The 27321-nt window shown below is 51.4% G+C and overlaps 2 protein-coding genes across 4 annotated transcripts; one reads left to right on the top strand and one right to left on the bottom strand.

Annotated features, from left to right (window-relative positions):
- The first annotated feature begins 4457 nt into the window (after nt 1-4457).
- On the top strand, nt 4458-13281 carry PICK1 (protein interacting with PRKCA 1). Its single transcript, XM_009902495.2, has 12 exons — nt 4458-4589; nt 5331-5442; nt 5880-6008; nt 6132-6198; nt 7446-7535; nt 7932-7985; nt 8075-8137; nt 8476-8609; nt 9399-9491; nt 10425-10475; nt 12304-12448; nt 12745-13281. Exons 1-12 carry the CDS (start codon nt 4549-4551, stop codon nt 12990-12992), a joined length of 1227 nt encoding a protein of 408 aa, XP_009900797.2. The 5' UTR covers nt 4458-4548; the 3' UTR covers nt 12993-13281.
- Nucleotides 13282-13346: 65 nt separating this feature from the next.
- On the bottom strand, nt 13347-26091 carry SLC16A8 (solute carrier family 16 member 8). 3 transcript variants are annotated; one of them, XM_054167654.1, is made up of 6 exons: nt 25618-26091; nt 22003-22239; nt 21362-21505; nt 19971-20834; nt 17393-17704; nt 13347-14707 (listed from the first exon to the last, which is right to left on the bottom strand). In XM_054167654.1, exons 2-6 carry the CDS (start codon nt 22229-22231, stop codon nt 14703-14705), a joined length of 1554 nt encoding a protein of 517 aa, XP_054023629.1. In that variant the 5' UTR covers nt 22232-22239; nt 25618-26091; the 3' UTR covers nt 13347-14702. The 3 variants fall into 3 exon arrangements, with proteins under 3 accessions (XP_054023629.1, XP_009900796.1, XP_054023630.1); XM_009902494.2 differs by lacking the exon at nt 13347-14707 and having other exon boundaries at nt 16934-17704; XM_054167655.1 differs by lacking the exon at nt 13347-14707 and having other exon boundaries at nt 16934-17704; nt 22003-22104.
- Nucleotides 26092-27321: the final 1230 nt, after the last annotated feature.

The raw sequence follows: 27321 nt of genomic DNA, 5'->3' as shown, positions 1-27321 counted from the left end.
ATCGCTGGAACAACACAAAAGCAAGGCACATCAGACCTACAGATTTCAGCCTTGTTAGTGTCAGCAGGTCTGGGGTGGTTTTTTTATTACCTCAGGCCAGCTCTGCCTCTTTTCTTTCTTTCTTTTTTCTGTTGTTCTTTTTTTTTTCCTAATGGCAGGAGCTGCCACGAAAGGAGACATTCACTGCCTGGTTTTTAGCCCTGCAGCTCCAGGAGCAGAAGTGGACGCGAGGGAAACGAGGTCCCAGAACTTCTGCTGCCCAGCCATGCACAAGGCCGTGAGCAATGCCCAAATGATTTACGTTACGCAGGTGTTGTCCTAGGTGGGGGGGGGAACTTTTTTTGCCCCTCGCAGTAAAGCGAGGGGGAAAGATCCCAGCGCCGCAAACCCAGGGCGCAGGAATCCAGACCCGCAGCAGTTCTCAGCAATGGCCACACGGTGGCGCTGCCCCCTTAGAAACGAAGCCGGCTGGCTGGCCTGGGGGTCGCCTCCTCCGGGGTGACCCTGCAAAGCCCACGGTCGCGAAGGAGGAGACAGCACAGCGTGGAGCCCCTAGCCCACTGCATGGAGCACAGCGCAGACTGCAGACCCGACTTCTGCCTCTACCAGCCATCTGCTGTCTGACATTTGCTTCGTCAGCTCTTGTCTGTATCACAGAATCACGGAGTGACAGGGGTTGGACGGGACCTTCGGCGATCATCTAGCCCAACCCCCCTGCCAGAGCAAGTTCACCTACAGCAGGCTGCACAGGATGGCATCCTGGCGGGCACTGAATGACTCCAGAGATGGAGACTCCACCGCCTCTCTGAGGAGCCTGTGCCAGTGCTCTACCACCCTCAACATAAAGAAGCTCCTCCTCGTGTTTAGATGGAACTTTCTATGTTCGATTTGTGTCCATTACCTCTTGTCCTGTTACTGGGCACCACTGAAAAAAAGACTGGCTCCACGCTCCTGTCACCCACCCTCTAAGTATTTATAAGCAGTGATAAGATCCCCCCTCAGTTTTATCCACACGAAGAAGTCCCTAGACCCTCAGCCTTTCTTCACAGGACAGATGTTCTGGTCTCCTAATCATCTCTGGACATCAGTGCAAGGGGCCCCAATGTATCACAAATATGTTAATCCCTAGCTGTCAATAGTGAAGTTACATGCTCTGAGGAGGACAAGGGACAGACTTCTTTTTAAAACATGTATTTCAGTGTTCTAAAACAACAACAAAGAGTTTTGATCCATGAATTTGAAAGAGAATTGCACAGGAAAAACACTTCCAAAATGTCCAGGTTGCCTGTCAGGATCACAGCACTACAGAATCTTTCCAGTTACATTTTCAGCTTCTCTAACTGGAATTTCTATGCTGCCACTTGTGACCTTTTGCCTCTTGCTGTGCAAAAGCCTTGGGAAGAGGCTGGCTCTGTCATCCTCAGCCACAGCCAAATGCCATGGTAGTGCCGAGCCCCAGACAGCTCCTCTGCTAATGAGATCAGGGCTTGGCTCATCAATTCTGGTGCTCCCCTGATGTAAAACTCCTGTCAATGTCCAGGGTCAGCATGTCAGTTTCTTCTCTTCAGAGAGCTCCCGCTTGAAGGATGGCATTTCTCATTCAGCTTTCCCTCATAAATTAATCTCCTTTTAGATGCAGGACTTGAAAGTGATTATTAACAACATGCTCCTGCCCTTGTACTCCAGCACTGTGAGTTTTGATGTCTGCAGTCAAGAGGTTCATAGCAACGCAAGCTGCAAACACTAACCAACCTCTCAGCCAGCAAGAGAGGTCATTGTCATCAGCCAGTTCTTGACTTCTTGTTCCTGGTCACAGAGGAGTTTCCAGTTCAAAGACTGCAATTTTTTTAAACATTTTTTTTTTCTCTCTCTCTCTTTGATCTGCATCAGTTAAGTCAGGTTTGGCAGAGTGGTAACTGGTTAGAAGCCAACAGCAGCTGCAGGAGATGACACATAACACAACAGGCCACCACGTTCTTCTGGGAAATCAAAAGCATTCTCCCAGGGATGGTGCTTTCTAGATGGATGTAGACAATTAGTTTGAACACCTAACCAATACCCACACACATACTGCAGAGCAGAAAAACGCATGGGAGCTGGGGGATTTTGCCATACACAGGGCAGCATGGTGCTTTTGCATACAGCTGTGCTGACTGGCTTCCAAGTCACTGCTTCCCCAGGTCGCTCCTGGCCTGCCAGCAGTAGATTCTGGAGATTCTGCCAGCAAGTCTCAAAGCTCTTTGTGTCCTTGCTGTCTTCTGAATCATCCATCCAGGACGTGTTCATATTCACAAATGCCTTTCTGAAATGCTGTCTTCTGTGGGAGGCTGGTGCCGAGTGTATCTGTGTAGGGTACATCCCCTTCCATGGGTGTATTTCTACAAGTGACAAGTGCAAGAGTTTCTTTTCCTCAAGATGGGGATACTTTGAGTGCCCCTCCTGGTGACTGAACAGCTGATAGCTCACCACAAGCCACTAATGACAGCAGTAGGGTAAGACTTGATGCTTCTGTTTCATGCTGTGCCATTAAGCCTGTTCAACTCAGCGGTTCCCATCCTCTTCTTTAGCTGCTGCCACCACTGCAGCTCCCCCTCTGTGACTTACTGAGCCCATAGGGTCTACTTCCCAGCGCCCTGCAGTGCTGGATGTCCTGATTTCACTGGGATAGAATCACCAGCCAGCCAGGTCACTAGCAGTTCCAAGTCAGCCAGGACATTAAGCCGGGCGGGGGCAGCACGCCCGAGGTGGTTCACAGATGTGCCCTGTACTGTAAGCATCCTGCTCGAGATGGAAGGGGCAGTTCGATGAGGACAAGGGCTCCTCCCCTCAAGGGTTTCTACTCCTGGAGGGTCTCGCTTGCCATATATTGTGATTGCCACATAACCCCCTCCTTTTCTTCTTGTGCGGGAAAGGGTCATGGGGTGATAGAAAGACTGCTATGGGGTACGGGATAAAGAGCTTACAGGATAAATATAGGCACCGGGGTGTACCGGCAACCTCAAGTGGAGTTGGACATCTTAAAGGTCTTTTCTAAATGAAACGATTCTATACCCCCACCCCCCAAAAAAAGGGCTGGAGGCTGCAGGCCCGGCTTCACCCTGCTGCCCAGCCCTCCCCCGCTGCATGTCGCGGTGGCCGGAGAGCCCCGGAGCCCTCGGGGCGAGGACACACAACACACGCAGAGGACACCTTCCAAGAGCAGCTCTCCGCCTGCCCAGCTCCCTGAACGAGCCGCGCAGCACGGGGCTTGGCTGGGCACGGGGAGAGCGGCCCAAGGGAGCAGGAGCGCGATGGGGGTGCCGGTGCCGGTGCCGGTGCCGGTGCCGACGCCCCCGCCTCGCCGCTGTCAAGATGGCGGCAGGAGCGCGCGGGCGCAGCCCTCCCTGGCTCCCATGGCAACGAGGCGCGAGCGGAGGGGGCGGGTCTCCGGCGGCCGCTTCCGGGCTGGCGCCGGCGGTGACGTGTCCGCGGGGCTGGCGGCGCCGGCGGCAGGTGGCGGCGGGGATCACGCGCGGGAAGCCACTTCCGGTGAGCCGCGGGACCCCCAGCCCCACACCCCCACCCCGCCCCTCAGCGCCGCCACCCCGCGGTTGTCCAGGCAACGGTTTCTGTGGGAGCAGGGGTCGGGGTCGTGCTGCTTCCCGGGCCCTGTCAGGGAGGCTCCCCGCAAACGCTCAGGCTGCTGCCCCGTGGCCAGTTCCCCGGGGCTGTGGGTTGTGGTTGAGGCCTTGGGCTGCCGGGAGACCCCGCTGTCAGGGCCCAGCACCAAGCCTCCCGTGCTGAACCCTCTCCCTGACGCCCCTGGGCCCAGTCCACTGAGAGAGGGGGAGGTGGAGGGCCCGAGCGGGAAAGGGCTGTGCCCGAAGTGCGAAGCTGCTGCCGTAAGGGACGCGGCAGGGCGAGTTGTCAGTGAAGACCTCTCCCGTTTGTGGCTTGTGAAGCTGGATGTGGAGTAACTACCCCAGGAGGCTGCCACCGTGGTGTGGACCAGCCTGTGGTGCTGCCAAGGCATGAGCAAAACCAAAACGTGTCTGGTAATTGCTGTCCGAAATTAAACAGAAGATTAAACAGGGACTTGTTGCATAAGGAAATAACGGGGGGGGTTCAGGAAAACAAGGTGCAAAAAGTGACCTAACTCGCTGTGAAATGCAGGACAAAATGGACACGTTTAATGGGTGTAGGGAGTAGAAGCTCAAGTATCTTCAGGAGCCATGGTGCAAGTAGAGTGTGGGAAGAAGCAGCTTCCAGAAAGGATCACGTTGTGTTCTGTGCACACGTGGGGTTTGAAATACGCAGCATTTCAACTCGAGGACATTCTCCTGTCTCATTCAGAGAAGAGAATCACAGACATTGGATGTGTTTTTTCCCTTTGATAGGGAAGACTCTGATGTAACATTGACATATATATGTATAAAGGAGATTGACAAGGGTGGCAGGGTTGCTTCTCTGCAGTTTCCTATTGAGGTCAGTGGTTTATTTGGGTTATTCTTTCTTCCCAGAGACTTTCGTATAAGCAGTTCCAGACAAAGGCTTCACTTAACTAAAACAATGTTTGCAGATTTGGACTATGATATTGAGGAAGATAAGATGTGAGTATTTCACTTGTCTTCTCATGCATTTTGATAACAATAGAAATAGTCTTTGCAGCCAAGACCTAATGGGGGTGGATAAATTTACCTGCCTCTGAGGCTGTGTGATGAAGAGTCAGACCTCATTTCTTGCTCTCTCTGGGGACTGGGGATGAGGCATTGCTGTGCTGGCAAACAAAGGAGAATGCTTTCTGTTGCTCTGCAATGGCTGCCCTGCACTCCTGATTGCAAAGCAGTGCTGTCACATCTGTGAATTAGTGACTTTAGCCAGAGTAAAAAATATTTATAGTGGAGGAAACATAATAAAAGGCAAAAAGTGGAGAAAAACTCTATACTCCTTAAGTCCTTAAGGATAACATGGGCATTCCCTGAGCAAGTGAAAGATAGGATGAGATTAGCAATTAATTTACCATGGGGCACTTGTCTTGCACCTCGTTTATGCTGTGCAAGTTTTCCTCTCACTCCAGCACTCAGAGCACATGAAACACTCTTTAAAATAGGATAGTGTTTCCTCAGTGCCTAGCAATGGATGGAGGTGTCTCTCCCACCTCCCCAATCCTTCCAATCTCAAAATAGATAGCCCAAAAGGTGTGTGTGCTGATAGACTCTGTGGTGATGATGTGATGAGTTCAGACGTGCAGTGCCTGTTGCATTTTCAATTGCTATCAGCTGGGATACCGCAGCTGCTTCAGACACTCTGCCTGCCACCTGCAGTTGTGCATTCCCCCTTTCTCATTCTAGGGGGATCCCCACTGTACCTGGGACAGTGACCCTGAAGAAGGACTCTCAGAACCTGATTGGGATCAGCATTGGGGGAGGAGCACAGTACTGCCCCTGTCTCTACATTGTCCAGGTGGGCACTTGGGGAGGAAGAGTCAAACCATCTTTGTAAAAGGCCTGAGAGATGGAACGTGGGGAGAGTCCTATGCACTTTGTCTTTCTCAAAGTGACTTTACCTTAGTGCCTAATAGGTGTGGAAGAATTAAATTAAGACTTCTGAAATTATCTTTGTTCTTGGAGAGCATGTTAGAATTCAGAGGGGAGCAGTGTGGCATTCTCTACATCAAGAAATGCTGTGCTTGAGGAGGTGTGTGCTGGAGGCAAGGACTTCCTGAGAGAACAAGGTGATCAGCCCACCTCTTAGGAAAGGGGAAGAACTGTGGCTTCACCAAGAACAAAGTACAACTGAGTTAAATGGGAGGAATATAGTTGTTGGTTTTTTGCTCTTTGGCCCTGCATTTAGCTTTCTGTTGGTTGCAGACCACCTGTGCTCTTTCTCCTCTCTGTCAGGTGTTTGATAACACTCCAGCAGCCCTGGATGGCACTATAGCAGCGGGTGATGAAATCACAGGAGTGAACGGGAAGTCTGTCAAAGGCAAGACCAAGATGGAGGTGGCCAAGATGATACAGATGGTAAAGGTGAGAGGTAGGAGGGGGCCACTGGAGATTCTGGGTTGTAGTTTAGACTCTATTGCCCATTGGTAAAGGAAGGCACTGCTGGTTACTCCCAGCTCAGTGACTGTGGATCTGCCCTTTCTGCAGGGAGAAGTGACCATACACTACAACAAGCTTCAGGCTGACCCAAAGCAGGGCAAGTCGCTGGATATTGGTAAGGCTGCTTTCTTTCTAAGGTGTTAAAATGACAAGGAAGGGGGGAAAGATTGGTCCCAGCTGAAACCAAAGTAAGATTCTGTTTCTGTTCTTCTCTTAACTCAGTCATTTTCAAATGGATACTGCCAAAGAGGGTTCCAGGTTTAAAAAAATCCTTCCCTGACCTCTGTAAATAGTCTTGGAAGTTAAACAGGGGCTTGGCTGTTGTTGTGAAAAGCTTGCTTTTCTGCACTGTCTTCAGCATGGATGAGGAAACTCAACTAGATAATAATTTAAGGCATTTACTTTTAATACATGTAAGTTAGGCTGACTTAATGAGATTTTCAGCTGTAGAGAAAAATGTGCCTATCAAAAACCACTAGTTGCGTTTTCTCAGCTTGGAGGATGGTGATGACATCCCTGTAAGAGATGGAGGAGACTTCATTTTTTAACCAAAGTGTGTGTTTTGAACTAAAAGTGCACAGCTCTCTTCCTGATATGGTCTACTTCTCTCACTTTCCTAAAAGATCTGTTCTTCTTCCTTTCACTTCCTTTCATGGCAATTAAGGTACTAATAACAGGGGCTCAGGAAAGTCATGAGGAGTGGATGGATTTGTGGGGAAGCAGCGTGTGGTATCTTCCAGAGATGCTGAACAGTGTGGCTCCAGCTGAGCTCTTGGAAGCTGCAGGCCCTTGGTACCCCTGCATGTGTGTCTCTAAATAAATGTAGCTGAATCACCTGATTCCAAAGAGGACATAATTGTGTCTAGTAATTTGGTCACCAAAGAGAGAAACTAATTCCATCAAGGGGTAACAAAATGGTGTCAGATTCAAAAAAGATAAAAGTAAGCAAAGTGATAACTTTGAGCATTCCATCCTGTTTGTCTTGCTTTCAGCTTCATCTCCTGACCTCAGCTGAAGTAACACAGCAAGTAGAATAAGCCAAGTTTAGTTCCACATACCATGATAGGTAGCTTATGGCAAAGTGATGCATTGGAATAGTCTTGCACAAGAAGTGCTGGAGCTGTGTTGGTTGAAGTGTGTAGGATGTGAGAGCAGAGCAGGCAGGCAGAACAGAAGGTGTGCTAACCACAACTGGAGCAAACATCTAGTTCCTATGGAATTCTTTTTCCTGCTCACTGCCTCAAGAGGTTAAGTTCAGCTTTTCAATGCCTGAGAAACCAGTGAGGTATGCTGGTGAGCTTTTCTTGCCCATAGAAATGGGCAAACCTGATCCTGGTTTGCAACTTCTCTTTTTGCCTTTAGTGTTGAAGAAGGTAAAGCATCGACTGGTAGAGAACATGAGCTCAGGGACAGCAGATGCCCTGGGGTTAAGCCGAGCCATACTTTGCAATGGTAAGTGTCCAGGAGGCCATTTTCTTAAGGGAACACTTACCCTCTTGCTCTTACCTGCTCTTTATAGTTACTTGCCTGTTCAACATTATTCCTCCATAATGCTTTCCTTCTGCTGTGCCTCACTGTTGTGATGCCCCTGCCCTATCCTGTCACTGGGGCCATTTAAATGTTAGCTAAGATCAAATTCATTTAAAGTGGGGACACACTTAATGAATGCCAATAGGTGATAACCCCACACTGTCAAATAAGCTCACAGTTATTCTAAGAGCTTCCCATGTTGGACCAGGGAACAGGCATTAAGAGGTGAGAGAAACTTGAAGCAAAGATGTGAAACTGGTGTTTTTCCAGCCAGTCAGGTCTTAACCATGTCCTGCTGTAATTCTTGTTTCCATTTAGATGGACTGGTGAAGAGATTGGAGGAGTTGGAGAGGACAGCAGAGTTATACAAAGGTAAGGTGTGTCCTGCATCAGACAGCAGATGGGAGGGGAGGATGCCTCTGTTTCAATGAAATGACTTAAATGCTTTCTCTGACTTCCAGGCTTGACAGAGCACACCAAGAGTCTTCTCAGAGCTTTCTTTGAGCTGTCCCAGACACACAGAGGTAAAGAGTGAGTGAAGAGGGCACAAATCTTTGGGCTCTAGTTTCAGGAGTTTTAGGTAGTACTTAGAAGTGTGATTCCCTCACTCAAAGAAAACTGAAGTGTTGCAGAAATGATCATGGGAGGGCTGCCCTCCTGGCACTGGCAGTCATGGTGCTAACCCAGGCTCTGCCTTTCACTTGAGAAGCCGAGGAAATGCCCTGCCAACGTCTGGGCTTGAGGGAATGTCATTCCCACCTGAGTGCAAGGTTATGAGAAGGAGTTGGAATACTGGAGGCAAAAGATTCTCTCCAGGGCCAACTTCTTCTTTCATCTGTCTGTGTTTGTTGCCCTGAGCCAGCCTTTGGAGACGTTTTCTCTGTCATCGGCGTCCGGGAGCCGCAGCCGGCTGCCAGCGAAGCCTTTGTGAAGTTTGCCGACGCCCACCGAAGCATTGAGAAGTTTGGGATTCACCTTCTCAAAACCATTAAGCCGGTAAAGAACTGAACTACAGCAGTAAAGGGTCTGGAGAAGAGGGGAATCTAGAAACAATGTCTTTGAAGGTGTGGTCTTGTAAGTCATTCCCTGTGGGGAGAACTGTCTTTGTCGCCTCACCTTCAGGGAGCTCTCCTCATAAAGAGCCTCAGGGGTAAGGTTAGTGAATGCATCAGTCCTGTCCCTCTGACTTTTGCACACAAGTGTATCCCTCCCCTTACCTTTTGGGGATGAGGAGGCAGTTTGATCAGTGTAGTCCCTAGAGCCCTTTCCCTGGTGCTGGCACCCATCATTAAAAAAATGTTACTAAATGTGAAAGAGTTTAGACAGGTGGTCCAGGAACAAGTTAAGGCTTTTGATCAATATATTTGAGTCTCCAGGGAATGTGTTCACTTAGTCTAGCAAAAGAGAGTATTGAGTATTGATTTGGGCACCACTTTCAGTGGCGTGCTGGCTGGACAAGGTGGGGTAGTGGGGCTTTTGACTCAGGGAGAGCCATTTCTGAGACCAGCTGAAAGTCAGACAAGATGAGCTGAAAGAAGACAAGTTCAGAGTAGAAGAGAGGCATGCATTTCTAGCATTGGAACCACTAGCCAGTGACAGTCATGGATGTTCTAACCATGGCAATCCTGAGTCAAGATCAAAGACTTCCTTTCAGATACCCTCTAGCTCAAAAAAAGAGTTAACTCGAGGCAGTCTCATGACCGGTGCTGGTTAGAAGGTAGCAGTTGATGACCTGGAGTCATGCTTTTGGTTGTAACATTCAACAACAGGAAGTTTCCCTTGCAGATGCTTACTGACTTGAACACATATCTGAACAAAGCCATTCCTGACACAAGGCTGACTATCAAAAAATACCTGGATGTCAAGTTTGAATATTTGGTGAGCTGCTTGCCTTTTGAAAATCTTTTTATCATGATGGTTGAAATTGAGCCTGGGGATCCCATGTGTCCATCCTTCCACCATCCCTGTGACAACACTTTGCTTTTGCCAGTTCTTTACCTACTGCTGGATTACTCAGATCCAGACACCTGCATGTAACATAACAGTTCTGACTGGTAAGAAAGGTCTCCCAGAACCCAGATGACTTATTTCCTACATGACCAAATTAATTACCTTGTTTCTTTGTGAAGAGTTTCTTTGGAACTTAGGCTCTTGAACTTCCCTGAGTAGCTCTCCAGTCCATACTTTTCAGGTAGTTCTGGATAGTTAACTTTTCTTTAGCCAGGTTCAACAACTGTCAAATCATATTTGCTTTCATTTAGACCATGCCTTTTTTTCTGTCCCCTCCATTCTACTCACCCCTTGTTTTCTGCACCCAAAAAGGGTAGGGTTCTTGGGTTCTATAACTGTAGGAATCTATTTCCTTTTAGCAGTTGAGAGGAGTATTTGGAGCTGCAGCCCTAAGGCAAGGGAATATGGCAGCACCTCTTCCAACATGAATCCTTCCCATTACTTATCTTTCCCCTCTTTATTTATTCCCTTCTCATATTTTTCTGGTACTGTGCTTTTCCAAGCAGTAGATGAATGCAGGTTATAGATGTTATATATAAAAACATATATTATAAATGCTCCTCTCTCCCACATCACTTTTACTCCCCATCTGCCTCTAAATAGATTTGCCTTCCACCTGGGATGTTTGGCATTACTCTGATCCTGCTGTGCTTTCCCCTGTGCCCCTATCTGCAGCACTGAAGGAGGGTTTGAAATGGCACAACCCTGTGGCTGTGCCTGGTGGTGAAATTGCTTCTAATTCTTAATATTTTCTTCTTGTTTTGCCTTTTTTTTTCCCCTTTAATTTTAAATCCTGTGAAGTCTTACTGCCTGAAAGTCAAAGAGATGGATGATGAAGAGTACAGCTGCATTGTGAGTACCAGTACTGTGGCAATGACAGCTGCAGACTCTTGTTTCTGCAGCTTCCCTGTGCACACTGCCTTGTCAATGCAAACCTGCTTCTGTGCCTGCATGCACTCAACCTGGTGAATACACCCTAAAAATCAGACACATTTGTTCTTAACATAGTAGTAATGAGAGCTCCTTAAGTGCTACCTGGGAAGTGCTGTCAGTAGCTGTCACAAATCACTGCTGCTGTGGCATGGCAGAGGAGGGACCAGACATTTCCACTGCAGCTTGTTTGCCCAGTGGCTGCCTGTCTCAGCATTCAAATAATATTAGCCTGTGTAAGGAGGATTAAGGTGTTATCTTCAAAGATTCCATTTGTGTGTAGTCTACAGATTATCATTAATTCTGGACTTGTTTCTGAGAAAGGCTTTAGCTTCCCTAGCACAACATGTGAGAGCTGCATCTGGAGCTGAGGAAAGTTAATTAAAGGATCTATCTTAGCTAGGACATTTTTGGGTAAAAATAAGTAACTTATAATCCTAAGACTTCCAAAACAAGCCCCCACAAAACCTGTGGCAGCTTTCTCTAGTAACAGTGTGCTGTCTGAGTTAGAGTTTCACAGCTGTAACCCTTAACTGCTCTGTTTCAGATAACAAATGTCCCCCTTACGGGCCCAGTTTCACTGCAGGGGAGACCTTACTGCAGCCCTAGGGAGACCTTTCAGTACTTAAAGGGGGCCTGTGAGAAAGAAGGGAACAGTCTATTTAGGAAGGATTTTTGTGACAGGACAAGGGATAATGGTTTAAAGCTAAAAGAGGGTAGATTTAGACTAGATATAAGGAAGACATTGTTGACAGTGAGGGTGGTTGCCCAGAGAAGTGGTAGAAGCCCCATCCCTATGAACATTCAAGGTGAGATCAGAGGGGCTCTGAGCAAGCTGGTGTGGTTAAAGATGTCCTTGCTCACTGAGGGGTTTGACTAGATGGCCTTTAAAGGCCCCTTCCTACTCAGACCATTCCATGATTCCATAATTCTGCAAGAGTAGGAGCTTGTTTATTCTGGATACTGATCTTAGAGCAGGAATTGGCATTTTTGGAAAGCCCAGTGCCCAGTGCCAGGAAGGAATAAAACTTTCCTCACACAACATTTAATTACATCTTTCCTGCTAAATGGGGTGGAAGGAATCCCAGGCTTGCCCAGCAGAGTGGGATTGGCTGCATGATGCAGCATTACCAAGCCACAGCACCTAACATGGACTTGTATGTAAGTCATGGTTGCAGGTGCAAGAAGAGAGTTTTGTTCTGCTGAGAGACCTCACCCCTTTCTCTCCAAACTATGTTGTGCAACAATGTACAGGTCTGCTGGTCTGCAGAGTCCTGTCTGGATGATTGTAGATCCCACAGGGTGCTCTCTGTAGATGTTCACTGTGTCCTGCAATGGATGCTGAGAGAAGCTTGCAGAAGAGGGCAGAATCTTTTTGTGTGATTGAGCTAAATGAATACACCCCTCAGACTCCAGACATCTTTGTGTATAGTGCCTGTCATAATAGTTCAGGAGAGAAGCCATGGCCCTTCTCCATGCTGGATTGAAAAGTGCCTGTCCTTCTGTCTTTGCTCAGCAGTGATGCTTGTCTCTGCCATGGTTGGTGTGTACTCAGCCTTTGAAATGGCCTCATTGACTGCCAGGTGCTGGCGTGGCTCAGCAGTCCTTGTGTTTCGTGCCTCCTGACTGCAGGTGCAGTGGGCTTGAGAGGGCTGTAATAACCCCAGGTCGTTGTGAGTCCACATCAGCAGGTGAATGCTGCATGCAGGCACTGCTGTGGGAGTCTAAGATGGGTGCATGTTGTTGGCAGGCTCTGGGTGAACCCCTCTACAGGGTCAGCACGGGGAACTACGAATACCGTCTGATCCTGCGGTGCCGGCAGGAGGCTCGCACACGCTTTGCCAAGATGAGGAAGGATGTGCTAGAGAAAATAGAGCTCCTAGACCAGAAACATGGTGAGTACTACTGCTATGTCCTAGACCAGAAACATGGTGAGTACCACTGCTGTGTCCACCACCTGAAGGGGCCTGGCAGACATGGCTTTGGCCTTCATGTTCCTCCTTCATCTCAGCTCAGAAGTCTTTACTGAACAACCCTCCTCTGTGTCTGAGACATCTGCCCTCAGGGGACAAAAGGGCCCTGTGTAGGGGGCTCCTTGTGTAGGAGATTGTGTCTAATGGTGAAGGAAGCTTAGTTACAGCCTTCAAACTGGGAAGGGGCCTGATGTGTTCCCAACTTGTCTCCACTACAGTGCAAGACATCGTGTTCCAGCTCCAGCGTTTTGTCTCCACGATGTCCAAGTACTACGACGACTGCTACGGCGTGCTCCGAGACGCTGATGTCTTTCCCATTGAGGTGGACCTTGCCCGTACTACTCTCAGCTATGGGCAGAAGGACACATACACAGATGGAGCAGAAGAAGAAGAAGGAGGAGGGAGTGAGAAAGAGCACAGTGGGAAGGAGGACACTGATGGTGAAAAGCTCATTGATGATGCCTGAGTGTGCCGGCACGGCCAGAGGGAAGGCTTTGCAGACTATTATAAAAACATCTTTCACATGGCAATTCATCCTCCCTGACTTCTGTGTATGTCCAGCCTGGGATTCCTCCTCTGCTTTGGGTCAGGGTGGCTGGTTGGGACCAACCTCTGCTTTCCTTTCTCTTCTGTTGCTTGTTTGCCTGCATATCCCTTTTGTTCCCCCCGGATTTCTGCTTCCAGACTTGGGTACTGAGGTGTGGGGAGGAAGAGCCTGTACCACACCACATGCAGACAAGGTGCTGCTGAGCATGTGGGGTGTACACCACTCCTCTTCTGGAGATGATTATGAATGGCAAACACAGCCCCTTCTTGTCCTCCCCTTGTGCTGGGAAAATGTTAGCACTAGCACTGTTTTCTTCATGCCACTGCTCGCTGTTTTCAAGCTTCCCATTCTCTGGCTTGTTTTAAGCTTCCACTCTCTTCCCTTTGTCCCTGGGGGCTGCAGGCCTGTTTTTTGTAGGATAATCACTCCCACCACTCCCAGCTCTCTGCACCACTGCTTTTTAAGAAACAGGAGCAAGCCCATAGAGATGTCTAGAAGCAGTGGAGGTACATGTGGTCTGTTCACTGCCCCCAGCCAAGGGGCTGGGGGAAGCTCTCAAAGCAGGGCTGACCTGCTGCAACCCTGCTGCAAGGATTTAGAAGTTTTTCCCCTGGCTACCGTTCTCCTCATGGTTCCCAGGCTCCTGCACAGCTGGCACCATGTGCACACTCCATAGCTACACCCCAAGGCTGGAATCCTGCAGGATGTGGCTTGCTCTGCCCTTCCCTGTGGGAAGAAGGGACCTGGATCAGGAGGGAGGCCTTCTACTCAGAGATACTGAGGTGAACACACTTGTGTGAGGCAGACAGGTGCTGGGAACGACAGCAAAGCTGCAGACATTGCCATTGCTCTCCTCTCTTGCAACTCCTCACAATGGACAGTAACCAAGCGTGCTTCTTGAGGATGTGCAGCCAGTCCTGCACACTTTTTCCTTGTGCAGGTGCCAGGAGGAGCCACCTTAGAACTGCAAAGGACATGTCCCATCCTTAAACTAAAAAAGGAGAGAGAGAGGAAGCCCTGTGGAGAGGAAGATGTGGCCTGTAGGCAGAGGTGCTGGGATTCTTTAGTGCAAAGTGACTTAGCATAACCAGCTGCTGGTCTCCTCTGCACAACCATTTGGGCTGCTTCTGAGCCAGCCAGCAGCAGTAGCTGATGTCCCAGCTTCCCAGGGAGGGTGGGAAAGGAAAACAAAGGTAAGTGAGGCTGCTTCTTTCCTCCTTCCTTTTCTCTCCTCCTCCCACCATTCTCCTGGGCTGATCCCAGATGCAGATGGCACTTTATCCTTCAGTGGGTAGCACAGCTGCCAGGAGTGGTGTGCTTCTCTGAAACAAGGGGGTTTCACCTCTCTGTCATTACATTCTAAGGATAGTGAGATAAATTATTTAAGGGCATTAATTTATGATTGGGATGTTTATTTTGGTTTGGTTTGATTTCTCTTTGATTTCTTTGTGGAGCTTTGTCATCTCTGTGGATGCCTGGAAGAAAGCCATCCGTGGTCAAGCTGCTCTGGAAGATTCAAAGCAACTCTGATGTACTGTTTGTTGTCTCTAATAAAGAAAAATGTGACATTTTGCTTCCTGTCCTTCATGGTTTGTCTTTAGAGATTTGTTTGCTCATCCTCTGTTGGTTTTAATCTGAAAACACAATGATGGGAAGGTGAGTGTTGGGTGCTGGCCTTTCACCCTTGCTCATGCTGGTGGGTAATCTTTATGCTAAGCTGTGGTGGGCACTGCAGCACAGGCTTCCAGAGCAATAGGTTTCTAGCTGCTGGGGCAAGGCCAGTCCTCCGTGGAATAGCAGCTTCTCTGCATCAGGCCCTGGGCAGCCTGATCTAGTTGAGGATGCTCCTGCTTACTGCAGAGGGGGTTGGACTAGATGAACTTCAGAGGTCCCTTCCAACCCAGACCATTCTATGATCTTGGCTTCCCAGGGAGCACCAGCCTCATCAAGCTACCTGTTGCCTCAGTCCTGCCTGCAGGCACCCTTGCAACCCTCCAGGGCCAGCTTCACACAGCTCAGCTGTTGCATCACAAGGTTGAGCTGATGCTTAAGTCCCTGATCCTCTTTCAGAGCTGTTCATTGTGCCAAAACATGGAGCAGTTTAAGAGGAGCAGAGAAAATGCTTTAGCAGAGCCTGCCTGAAAGCAAAGAATGCAAAGTGGAAGGCATCATTGCCAGGTTTTTGGCAACCTGACTATGAAGGGGCAGGAAGAGGACTGGGTACCTCACACCACTTTCTGTAGATACCCCAAGGGCTTTTAAGGGCTTTTGTGAAAAGATTTAAGAGCAGGAGGCTTAGTGGGAAGTGTTGAGTGGTGACAAGGAAACAGAGGGGACCTTGTTCTAGTGACCTGCCTGGTGCTGCCAAGGGCAGTTGTTTTCACACTGAGGACCTTAGACCTCTGGGGAGCTGTGGGCTGCTTCTCGAGGCAGCTATTGGTGAGTAAGGAAAACCTGACCTGGGGGATGGGGGCTTGGGGCTGCTGGGCAAAGAGCTGCAGAGCAACTTGGTCAAGCACAGCAGAAATAGTGAACTCACCTTGTTGGGGGGGGGGGGGAGAGTGGTGAATGAATGAACCCACAGGGCTCCATCACCCCTCCTGCTATTTCTTCTTCTCCCAGACTTTTGCACCTGGGGGTTGTCATGGTGCTGAGCTGATTTGGGATGTTTCTAAGGGGGCGTTGAATAGGAGACAGCCCAAAGTCACTGCTCTGGCTGGCTTACAGTTCAGAGCTAACAACAATGGTGTCAGCCACAGTGGGGCAGGGCACAGCCCCACGGGGGTTTACCTTCTCCCCTGCAATTACCAGCTTTTATGGCTCTGAAACTGACACCCTTCAGCAGCTTAGTTTTGCTCATCATTTACTTTGCTTGGAAGCATCCAGAGTGAAGCCCTTCATGTCCCACCCGCCTGCTGGAGTTCAATGGCTTTGTGGGTGCTGCAGGCTTCACCCATTACCCAATAATTTGTAGCCAACCCCATCTGGAGTGAAAGACCTATATTGATGGCCCCATGAGCTGCCTTTCCTGTAGCTCTCTGCTTAGTTTTTGATCCGTGGCTACAGTCACAGGTTCCCCCCAGGGCCTCTGAGGTGAAGCAGTTCAGGAAACCGGAAGAAAGGGCTTTGACCAGAGGTGTTTAGAAAAGATCCAGTCCTAAAGCAGATTAGGAGTGGTTTAAGCATGCCAGGGAAGGTTGGCCTCTGAATCTAGAAATCCACCATGCAGCGGGGGTGAGGGGGTCATGCCTGCCTTACCACGTGCTCCAGCACCCTCCTTAGTGGCACCCAGGGGCTGTGGCTTGGCCTTCTGCCTTACCTTTGATTCCTTTACATAAGGGTTTTTTCTCTATTTAAAAGGAAAACAGACATGCATCTAGTGATATTCCTGCTGAATGGCTAATCTCTTGGGACATGACTACTTACCTGCCCCGAAACCCCCACCCCCACAGAGGCCAAGTTGTTCCTTTCACAGGTCAACAGGACCCGCTTCACCCTAGTTAAGCTGCCTCACTGCTATTCCTGTCTCACAGTTGCCTGTCTAATGGCATTAGCCCTTCTGAGATGGCTTCTTGCACCTCAGCAGCAGCCTTCAACCCAGCACTTCACTACCTGGAAGAACAGCAGTGTGTCACTACCCTGCCTTTTATTGCCCACAAAAGGTGCTCCAGACAGAGGTGGTCAGAGCCAGTGTCCCACCAGTTTGGCAGTGCCTGAAGGAAGTATTGCAGGGAATGCAGTGTCTACCCTCATGCTGGCTGGATCTGGAGTTATGAATTACACCACCTCCTAGACCTGCTGCCAGCTAGGCTGGTGCTATCCTGACCCTGGAAGTGAGGTGGACCAAAGCATAGCAGATCTGTTTACCGAGAGTCTCTAATTGGTTGTGTTCTGTGTTGGGACACTGCAGAAGGAAAAGTCCTTGGCAGCCTCTTCAAAAGACTTTCTCCAGGGCTGGTTTGGAAGTGAGGAAAGATTATTTTTTGTTTTTATTGTTTGTGGTGTTGGGGCTGCTCTCAGCCTGTGCTGTACCAGCATGGGTGCAGGATGCAAGCAGACATATCACTGGGTAGGTATGTGGACATATGTACATAAGGACCAGCTATTCTTATACCTCTGCCTCTTCTTGCATCTGCTTTTGCCTCAGCTTTCTCCACCTCCTATCTCACCTACCTTCCCATGCTGATGTGCATGCGAGCAAGGCCAGTTTTATGCATCCCTGTTCCTCTCCCCTGGCTAAAACCTGTCCCTCTCCACCGTCTGGTCGGTGTTGCAGGCATCTCGAGCCAACACCTCCCCGTCCCCCTCGGGACACCCACCTCCCTCCCTGCTCTGCTCCTCTGCCACGTGGTTGGCTTCCTCACTGGCAGCTACCATGGCATTGTCAGTGCTGTGTGCCAGCTGGTGGTTGTCACTGCTGTGCTCCTCGGCTTCCTGCATGTCGGACTCTGCTTCCTCGGTGTCGCTCCCACCGCCCCCGGAGGGGTTCTTCTCTGGGGGAGGGTCCTGCTTCTTCCCTCGGTTCAGGCAGCAATAGGTGGCCACAGCCAGGAAGAGAGCAGAGAGCACCACCTCTGAGCCCGCCAGGTAGAAGATCACCTCATAGTTCTTCAGAGCATCGACCAAGCGTCCTGATGGAGAAGAAATGAGGCAGTTAGCCTCAGCCGGTGCACCCCTGCATGGACAGCCCACCACAGGCAGGCAGCACCTGCCTTTGGCTGAGGACTCACTCCTCAAGAGAAGAGCAGGAAGCCTGAATGTCTAAAAAAATCACCCTGGGGAAGAGCCACACCACAGGAAAGTACTGTGCCACCAGGAAAGCACTGTAAGAGCACAGGGCTGGTGTTTTGCCATGTTTGGACAAGGTTAAATGATTGTGACACACTGATGTTATGGTCTCGTGTTGTGGTGGGCCATCTTCTTGCCAAGGAGAGGTGAGCCTCTGAGGTCTTGGCTTGTCAAGTCTCAGCAAAGAAACAAAACTGGAGAGGCATTGCTATTGCTAATGCTGTCATGTCAGGAAAACATGTAGAGAGGCAGCAGCAGCATCTCTTTGGCAAAGAAATCCCTTTTGACTGTCCCACACCTGGTGATTTCTCTGCCAAAAAGATGTCCTCAATGCATCTTCTGAATGCTCTGAAGCTGGCAATGGAGGGAGGGTTCCCAGTCCTTGGTGCTGGGGAGCCTGAGCAGCTGCCCTGCTGCAGTCAGGATGGGGCCATGGTGACCAAAGGCTTTATCTTGGTCCTGCAGACTCCTGACTGTGCATGTGACCCCCAGTCCCTGTTGCACTATGGTGCATGGCCTGGCACTGGCCCCAGGGCACACTGAGGTGCCTGCTGGAGCAGTCATGGGAGGAAGCAGAGTGAATCCTTGGCAAGCAGCCGTGTCCCTCTTCACTGAAGCTGGATGGTGAGCAAGGAGCTTGCGTGCATGCAGTTTATCCTGTGCCAAACCCCCTCAGCCCCACGGAGCAGGAAGCAGCTCAGGAGGATTACATCAAACAAAGCCACTTTGTTCAGCCCCCTCCGAGCCTCCGGCCCTGCCAGCACATTCGAGCTTCCCATACCAGGGCGGTCCTGCAGCAGTGTCCACCCAGGGGAAAGGTGGGAACCACAGCTTGGCTCCCCCCGCACCGCTCATCAGCGACCCTGCACATCCGTGTCCCGGTCTGTATGCGCATGGGAGCAAGGCAGAGCTGAACTGAGACAGGAGGACTAAGGGATGTCCCCCAGCTGCCATCCACTGTTGTGCTCTGCTCCTTGGCAAGCTCCTTAAACCCCTGCAGCTGCCTCCAAGACACATTTCCTGACCCTCCCTGGGTGGGACCTGCCATCTGCCCCACATCTTGTAAGACAGGCCAGGACTGTTAGCATCCAAAGGGTGTTCCCATGGCCACCAACGCTTACCTGAGAACTAGATGGAGCTGCTGAGGGCAGATTTTGCTCGTAACTGGTGGTGTGTCCTGCAGAAAAGATCACCCACACAAAGATGTTCACTGATGAGCTTTAGCCCAGGTGTTGCAGCTCAAGGAAGGGAGTGCATGAAGCAGTGGAGTGGCTCCTGCCCGTGTTCTGTCCCAACCCTTCCTCACAAACTGTGCATGCAAGAAACTGCAATTCATTTCGCATTAAGCCTGGATTTGGCTTCCTCAGACCTCATCAGACACTTAGCAACCTACACCAACCACCTGGCTGCAGAGTCTCTCTCCATTCAACAGTCTGTTAATGGGCTGTCTGTGGGGCATGGACCTTACCACGGACTGTGGCCTAGAGCAGAGTGGTTGAGAAGGTGTGAGTGTCTTAATCTTTGTTTTAAAAAGCAAGAGCAGATGCCTCAGGTGGCTGTACAAACTGCTTTGACTTGACTGGCACCAAAGTGCCTGTGCCTTGCAACTGGCAAACTGAGATCATCATTATTCACAGTACCAATTAAAAGGCCACGGTCACCAAGGGGGTCTTGAATGACCTTTGCCTTGTCCTGTGGACGGCTTTCAAAGGTTTGCCTGTAGAATGTGCTTGACCTCACCCACAGCATGATTGCATGCAATAGTCACAGTGAAGCAGAGACCTGGATGCCAGCACAGAACACAGGAAGTGGCACTGATCAGGATTGAGAGACGCTGGAAGTCATGCCGCTCCGGATGGCTCTGCATGCCCTGCCATCACTCAGCTCTCTGAGCAAAGCAGAGACAGAAATGCCACTTCCTATCTTCTGCCTCTGCTCAGATGCAGTGCCGGGGTACAGGGAGTGAGACCAGGAGCTGCCACATTAGAGTTCATTTGCCAGAGGAAGCATGGAGTTGACAAATAGGGGCTGGTGTGCTCACGGCTGATAACTGCAGTACCATGGAACAGCAAGTGAATCAGTCATCTGTCTTTGCAGCAAGTGACCTACCTGCAGAGGGTGGACCGATGAGGACAGCAAAAGCCTCGATAAGCAGGACCAGGCCGATGGCGCTGGAGAACTTCTGGGAGCCAACGATGGCCATCAGCACCTCGAACTGCAGCGCTCCCACCATGCCGTAAGAGATGCCGAAGAAGACGCAGAAGATGACCAGGCCTGTGTAGTTGCTAGCCCTGGCGCTGCAGATGTCTGTCATGCCATTGAAGAGCATGGCGAAGCTGAACAGGTAGGAGACGTGGGGCCGGACCCACTTCAGCCCTGCCACCATGCCGCAGGCGGGGCGGGCGAAGATGTCTATGAAACCGATGATGGAGAGCAGGAAAGCAGCCTCTGTGTCGGGCACTCCTGTGTCCTTGGCGTAGTTGACCAGCAGTATGGGGGGCACAAAGAGACCCAAGACCAGGATGAACTTTGAGATGGTGTAAATGATAAACCCTCGGTTGGAAAAGATGCTGAAGTCCAAAAGCTTCTTTCCTTTCTTGGGCTTTTTCTTGGCTTTCTTGGCTTTCTTGTTTCCATCCGCGGTACTGATTCCCTCCTCTGATTTCCCTCCTATAGGAAGCATCTCCTTAGCTTCGTATTTGTCCTGAGTCTTCTCCATCTTCCGCTTCATGCCTGCATCCAGGGGTCTCATGACTGCTCCACAAGTGCAGCAGTTAAGCAGAAGGCCTCCCATGATAAGGAAACCTCCACGCCAGCCAAACTTCTCCATCAGCACCTGCCCCAGTGGAGAGAGGGCAGACAGGAAGACAGGGCTCCCAGCAGCAGCCAGGCCGTTGGCAAGGGGCCGGCGCTTGTCGAAGTAGGCGCCCAGCATGATCAGTGAGGGCTGGAAGTTCAATGCCATACCCAAACCTACATAGGGTGAGAGCCAGGAGGGAGACAGGGGGTGTGAGAACATGAGATGTGCTTTCCAGTAAGATGAAAATTCCCCTCAGACTATTCCAGTGCTGAAGTCCCATGATGGGACTCGCACATTTCTCATAAGCCTCTGCTTCTTTATGTTGGTGGGCTGCCCCTGGAGAAGATGGGGTGAAACCAGCTGTTTACTTGAAGGGTGCTTGACTCAGGTAACTGTGGCCATGTTTAGACAGGACCCGTGTCTTAAACTGGAACTTTACCTCTCCTCCATACCACTACTCTGATACCACTTCCATTGCCACTGTCACTGAGCATCATTTATGTCCTTCTGTCCTTCTGCCTTTCACCACAGGTCCTGCCTGTTAAGATCCAGCAGATGGATCTCATACAGGGCCTGTGAACAGGTGGGAATAGGTGAGGGGAGACCTGATGTTAGACAAGGCAGTGTTAAAGGGAGATACAACTTGGGCTTGGCTCTTCCCCAGGTAAGCCTGTCCCCCTGCAACTTCTGGGGCTCTCACCTGTCAGTACGCCGGCTGTCAGATAAAGTTCAATGATATTGGTGGTAAAAGATGCCAGGATCATGCCAGCAGAAGCCAGCAGCCCACCAATGAGCATCACAGGCCGGCAACCAAACTGGTTCACCATGATGCTGCATACTGGTCCTGTGAGAAAGCAGAGGAGAGAGAGTAGCAGATCAGAAAGGACGACTGGGAAAGGGCAGCCAGCCCAAGCACAGCACTGTGAAAATGAAACTCTAACGACAGACCTCACTACTTGGCATCCTAGCTACACATCTGTTGGGTCTGGCCATGGGAGGGAGGCTGCAGTGTGGAGACCTCTTCTTTGTCATCCCTTTAGCCCCCTGTTACCTGGGAACAAGATGGGCTTGGTTTGATAGGGGCAGCACTTCAGCAATGGGAGCAACCCCCTGCCAACTACCTGAGGGGCAGGTGGGTGACCCCTGAAGTCTCCTGAGGCAGAGGAAATGGGGATGTGAAATGCAGCACTTTCTAGAAGAGAAGTGGTGGGACAATTGTGTTCTGCATGTTGATTCATGATCAAGCCAGAGCACAAGGAGACCCTGTGGGGGCATGGTCCAGGCCCATAACTGGGTGAGGAAGGCACGAGTTGGGGAGGACTAAGTGCATTCAAGCATCACCTGTCCCGTAGAGCATGGCCAGCATGATAGAGGAGATCCAGGCTGTGTCACTGTAGCCCACATGGAAATCTTTCATGAGCTCCTTGAAGTAGACACTGACGGCTTTTGGGAAGGCATAGGAGAAGCCAGTGATCACAAAGCAGCCAAAGAGCACGATCCAGCCCCAGCCACCATCCGGGGGCTTCACAGGAGCTGGCAGCTGCCCTTCCTCTGGGTCACGTCTCCCCATCGTCTAGCCTGGGAGGAGGAAGACAAGTGGGGAGGAAGTAGGACAACAGGGAGAGAGAGAGAGAGAGATCTCCAGGTACTGCAAGAGAAGCATAGCAGGCAAACATGTACTACAATGTTTCTCTCCATGGCCACCATCTTCAAGCTCTGAGAGCCTCACTGGGGGACCATGTTACCTTTCTGCACCTTCATCCTGCCAGACAAGGCAGGGTTACTTCAGAGTGTGAGCTCAAGCCACAGCTGGGCTTCCCCTGAGCTTCAGGCAGCCCACGGCTCCACAACCCCTGGTCAGATGCAGCCAAGCAGAGTGCCAGCTCCCAGCTGCATCTGATGTGGTGAGGTATCAGGCTCTACAGCATCTCACTTGCTCCATATCCAACCATGCCTGCAGGCTGGTGCAAAGAGGGAGCCAGAGATGTGAATCTCTTTCAGCTCCCATCTGAGCCTCTCCCGTTCCTGACTGCTCCCCCTGGAAACCTTCCAGAACGTGCCCTGCTACAGAAGCCTCCAGCAGTGAGGCACAGGGGATCCATTAACCCGGCGGTGCTCTCCTCTGGGGGGCTCCGGTGCATGGCCCTCCCTCTCCCTCGCCCTCCCTTCCCTGCCGTGAGGGGCCAGATTTGTGATAGGAGCGAAGGGGGAGGGCGCCGCACACCGCGGGTTATTTGCATGCCGGAGAGATTAGGGCTCTGTACCTACACGGAGGGGCCAGAACAAAGCATAAGCATGGAGAAGGAGGGAATTAGAAGGGATGTCTTGTGAGTTGCTCTTGGGGCTCTTAAGCTGCCCAGGAATTTTGCTCCAGTTGGCTGCTGTGAGTGTTTTCCTCACTGCTCCCCTAAGCACCGGGTCTCTGCCATACACCTTCCAGCAGCACTGGCCTCAGTTTCTTGGTCAGTCAGGCTTATTCTCACAGCTGCATGCCAAACCATCACTGGACTTCTTTATAGGTGCTCCCAGGTGGTATTAGGCAGCCATTGGAAAGCGTAGAGCCTGAGCTGGGCTTTGTCAGGTCAGGTTTGCCCTATTGCTGCCCTGCTGGTAGTACAAAGTGGTGCCAGTGTCCTTATCCCCTTGAAACTGGCAGTTGTGGGAAATGCCAGCAGTCACATACTGCCTGGAGACTGCCAAGAGCACAAGGACAGTCCTAGGGATAGGACACAAAGAGCTAGCACATGGGAGTTTTCTTAAGGATGTCCCTCTTCTTCAGGCCCTCCAAGCAATAGGGATGAGCTGACCTGATTCCCATAGCTGCTGTTGCTCTGCACATTAAACAAGAGCAAATACCTTAGGCAAAAGCATGGATGGCAGAAGTTGGGGCAGAAACCAGGTGAAGGACCCTTGCTTGGCAAGAAGTGTTCCTACCCCATGACATCCTTGATGTCATGAAAAGGAAAAGGATGTCAGAAAAGGAGAGTCACTGCTCTGTCTCAGGCTGCAAGAAGTTCAGTGTGCAGAGCCAAGACTGGAAAGGGGGCTGGGAATAGCTCGAGAGGAGCCTGAAACAGTAGTTTAGGGGATGGTGGGAGATGGACTTGCAAGACAAGACACCTAGGTCTGTTCTGGACCCCTCAGCAAAGGACATGGCACTTGCACCCACAGAGTGTTAATATGAAGAGGCACACAATGGTCTTGGCTGGTTGATTTTATTCAGGTGCCCAAGCCAAGGTTGACCTACGGAGGGATCACCAGCCAGCCTCAGTGGTACCCCTCCTCCCGCTCCCTGGGGAGCCCTTGCTCCTGAAAATGCAGGGTCAGGGGGGTGTTCAGTGCAGCACCCAGGCATTTGTCCCCAGCATGGGTCCCTGAAGCACTGGCTCCCCAGATCTTCAGAACCCCCTCAGCCATGGAAAAAGGGAGCAGGCTCTGTCTCTGAGCCCAGGCTGGGGCTGCTCTTCTGGATGGCCATATCCTAACGGCTCTCAGGCTGAACCGCAGGGGCCCTCAGGCTATTCTAATCACTCAGGGACTGTGGCAAGGGGCAGAGGCATGACCTCAGAACAGGGTGCTATAAAGACAGCTTCAAGGCAAAGAATCATCTCAAGGAAGAAAAGACTGATCACACACACTCCAGATACCCAGACCCTTCCCCTAACACTCTCTCTGGTGTTGTCTGGATCACTGGCGCCAGGACAGCCAGACTAACAGTTTCATGCAATTTCTGCCACTACTCTCCCAGCCTCATCTGACTGACAAGCCAGGTACAGCTGGACAAAAGGTGACCTGCTGCAAAAGCACAACCATTTCTCTCAGTCAGTGCTGGTGCTTTGCCACTGCACCATCTGCTGCACACAGCTACCTCAAATGACTGCCACCAAACACAACCCGAGCCTTTTTATCCAAGCCCCTCTCCCAGCCTCCCTCATCTTGACCTTGATCTGCACCATAAATTAAATGAATAAACCAAACCATGACAATTTTTCTTTCTTTTTCCCCCCCTCCAGCTTCCTTGCAAGAAAATATTTGTCCTTTTTGGCACACTCTTCAGAGCTTTCTGCAGCATCATTAGACATATATCCATCAGTGCTGTTTGAGTTTAGAGCTGGATGGGCTCCTCTGCAGAAGCTGCTTGCTCGGTGCTTGGTGCTACAGAACTGTACAGCAAGGCTCAAAAGGGCTTTTACCTGCCAGCAGCTAGAGTTTGGATGAAAAAGAGATGAGATGCACCAGAGGAGCTCACCTGTGGGGATGTGTCCAAGGCCAATATGCTACAGCAGAGCTCTGCTGGAGAGCTATCCCAGCTCTGACCCAGGCTAGCTGTTCTGCTCACAGCTGCACACCGTGTACCCTGCACCTGCTTTTGCACACTCTACAGCTTGCTATTAATTTCTCCTCAGTTAAGAAGCTTTATTCACAGTTAAAAATACCACGTGTAAATTCACATGCACCTAAAAGCTCAGCAGCATGGGTACTTGCCCTTCCCTGTGCATCACAGGCAGGTGGCCAGAGCAGACACTGCCACATCCAGCTACAGGTGAGCGCCAAGAGAAGATCTCTGTCTACACCAGGAGTCACAAGTCCAGGTTGGGAGGGTGAAGGCCACAGCAGGTTCAGCTGTGGCTGCCAGTTCCTGGATGCACACAGAGCAGTTGGTGCTGGACAGTGCCCAGCAAAGCCCCACTGTGCCAAGAGAATGGCAGCCAGGAGGGTCCTCACAAATACTAGGATAGCTCCTAGTGTCCTCAGACAGTACAGATGGGGTGGGGTACAGTACAAATGGGGTGGGGGGATGTTTATCAAACACAGGGGCCACCATTCACACCACCAGCCTCCCCAGACAACAGCCTGAGAAAGTATTCATCAGAGAATCAAATGAGTGCAGGCCTGGGACAAGCTGTCCCATCAGAAGCCAGTGCCAGGCTGCAAGCATCTCCCTGTGCCACTGACCTGCACAGCACAGCGACGACCTTCCAGACACAGGCTGAGCCTCTGAAGGTTGAGCAGACCTGTCAGCAGTGCTCCTTTCTCCCTCTGGCTAGCACTTCCCAGCTCTGGACAAGGGTACCCGGTTAGATGGTCCTGCTGGCCCTGTGCTCCATGGTGGGCAGGCGTTCAGCCATGCACAGAGCGATGCCTGCAGGAATGCGGTGCCCGGCGAGTGCTCTCTTGTGCCCCACTCCTTCCTCCAGGGCAGCTACGTCCTCGCCAGAGAGCTAATCCCCCTCTCAGCTCGCTTTCCTCCAGCTCCGACGCTGCCCAGCAAAGCTGCCTGTGGCCGCGCTGGGGGGGATGTCCCACGTGGGGGACTGCTTTGCTTCCTGCGGGAGCAGGTAGTGCCCCACGGCAGTCCCAAGGGGGATGTGGGTCAGCAGCCGCTTATGGCTTCGGGCCGGCAGGGACGGGTGGGTGCTGAGCGGGCAGAAAGCCTTTCTCCGCTTTTAAGAGGCTTTCCCAGCCAATGGGGAGGTGGCTGCCTACCACAGCCCGAATCCCCTGGTAATCCTGGTGCCCAGGGGCTCCTGGGCTCTCCCCCAGCAAAGCAGGCTGGCAGGGGCACATTTGGAGGGGCTGAGGCAGGAGGAAGCAGGGCAAGGGTGGTGACAGACCCCAGCCAGAAGGGCTGGTGCCAGGAAAGGGGGGTGGGGAGGATGCAGACAGAGGTCTGTGCTTTAGTAAGGGGCACAGTGGGGGAAAGGGCTGCTTCTGAAGCACCCTGCTGCTCCCTCAGACACTGGCCTGGAGGGTGAAGAGGCATCGGTGTGGTTTTGCAGGGTGTGTGCCCAGCAGAGAAGGAAGACAGGGTGAGTGGCCAAGGAACTGCCATGCTTCATGGCTTGAAGTACCAGATCCAGCCCACCCCTGGCAGCTCACTCATGCTCCTCCTCAAAATAAAACCCCTCAGCAGCTGCCACCTGAAAGGGGGTCTGCCAGGTGCCAGGGATGAGCCAGTCTATGGCCACACATGGGAGAGCCAGTTTTACTTCCAGAGAGGGGGCTGAGGCTCACCCCAGGTAGGGTTTTGGTGAAGGAAAGGCCCAGGATATAAAATCCTAAAGCCCCTCAGGCTCCTGGCACTGGGGAGGAGCCTGTGGGGGTGCTTTGCAGCGCTGACAGCCAGGGTTTAATTGCTATTAATAAGGCTAATCAGCTAAATCCCTGACTGTCACTTGCAGTCCCTCCTTCACCCTCTCCCATGGGTGCTCCCCCAGCACACGTAAGGCATCCCCAGCAATGGGGCCGGGCTGGTGGGGCTCCCACAGGTCCCAGGGTGGTGCTTACACACACAACCCCCCCGAGCTGCCCCCGGGACACACAGCCCAGCAGCAGGCAAGGAGAAGATGGCTGCCAGTCTTTGTCCTGCCAGGGGAAGGCTGCCCACACATGGCAGCTGGGAAGTGTGGCCTTGCTGCCCTCCAGTGGCACGACAGACAGGGGGGCTCATGGGGTGGCCAGCAGTGGGGTGTGCAGCCCTCCTGGTACTCTCTGTGTCCACTCTGGCCCCCTAGGCTGGCAGTGGCTTCATTCCAAGCTACAGCACTGTGATGTGCAACACTCCAATGATGGGCAGCCAACATGTGCCCAGTGCTGACCCCTCATTCTCCTCCCACTGAATCCTCTGACTGAGGTGATATCCCATCTGCTGGGATGGCT

This window comes from Dryobates pubescens, chromosome 15 (assembly GCF_014839835.1).
Source record: "Dryobates pubescens isolate bDryPub1 chromosome 15, bDryPub1.pri, whole genome shotgun sequence".
NCBI lineage: Eukaryota > Metazoa > Chordata > Aves > Piciformes > Picidae > Dryobates > Dryobates pubescens.
This window is presented reverse-complemented; position numbering and strand designations above follow the sequence as displayed.

What these genes read in the sequence shown, in the direction of transcription:
- PICK1 (XM_009902495.2), top strand. Translation starts at nt 4,549, where the DNA reads ATGTTTGCAGATTTGGACTATGATATTGAGGAAGATAAGAT. An exon ending in GATATTGAGGAAGATAAGAT is followed by an intron (nt 4,590 to 5,330) that starts GTGAGTATTTCA and finishes TTCTCATTCTAG; the next exon opens with GGGGATCCCCACTGTACCTG. An exon ending in GCTCCTAGACCAGAAACATG is followed by an intron (nt 12,449 to 12,744) that starts GTGAGTACTACT and finishes TCTCCACTACAG; the next exon opens with TGCAAGACATCGTGTTCCAG.
- SLC16A8 (XM_009902494.2), bottom strand. Translation starts at nt 22,231, where the DNA reads ATGGGGAGACGTGACCCAGAGGAAGGGCAGCTGCCAGCTCCTGTGAAG. An exon ending in GGCCATGCTCTACGGGACAG is followed by an intron (nt 21,506 to 22,002) that starts GTGATGCTTGAA and finishes GCTTTCTCACAG; the next exon opens with GACCAGTATGCAGCATCATG. An exon ending in GACAGCCGGCGTACTGACAG is followed by an intron (nt 20,835 to 21,361) that starts GTGAGAGCCCCA and finishes CACCCTATGTAG; the next exon opens with GTTTGGGTATGGCATTGAAC.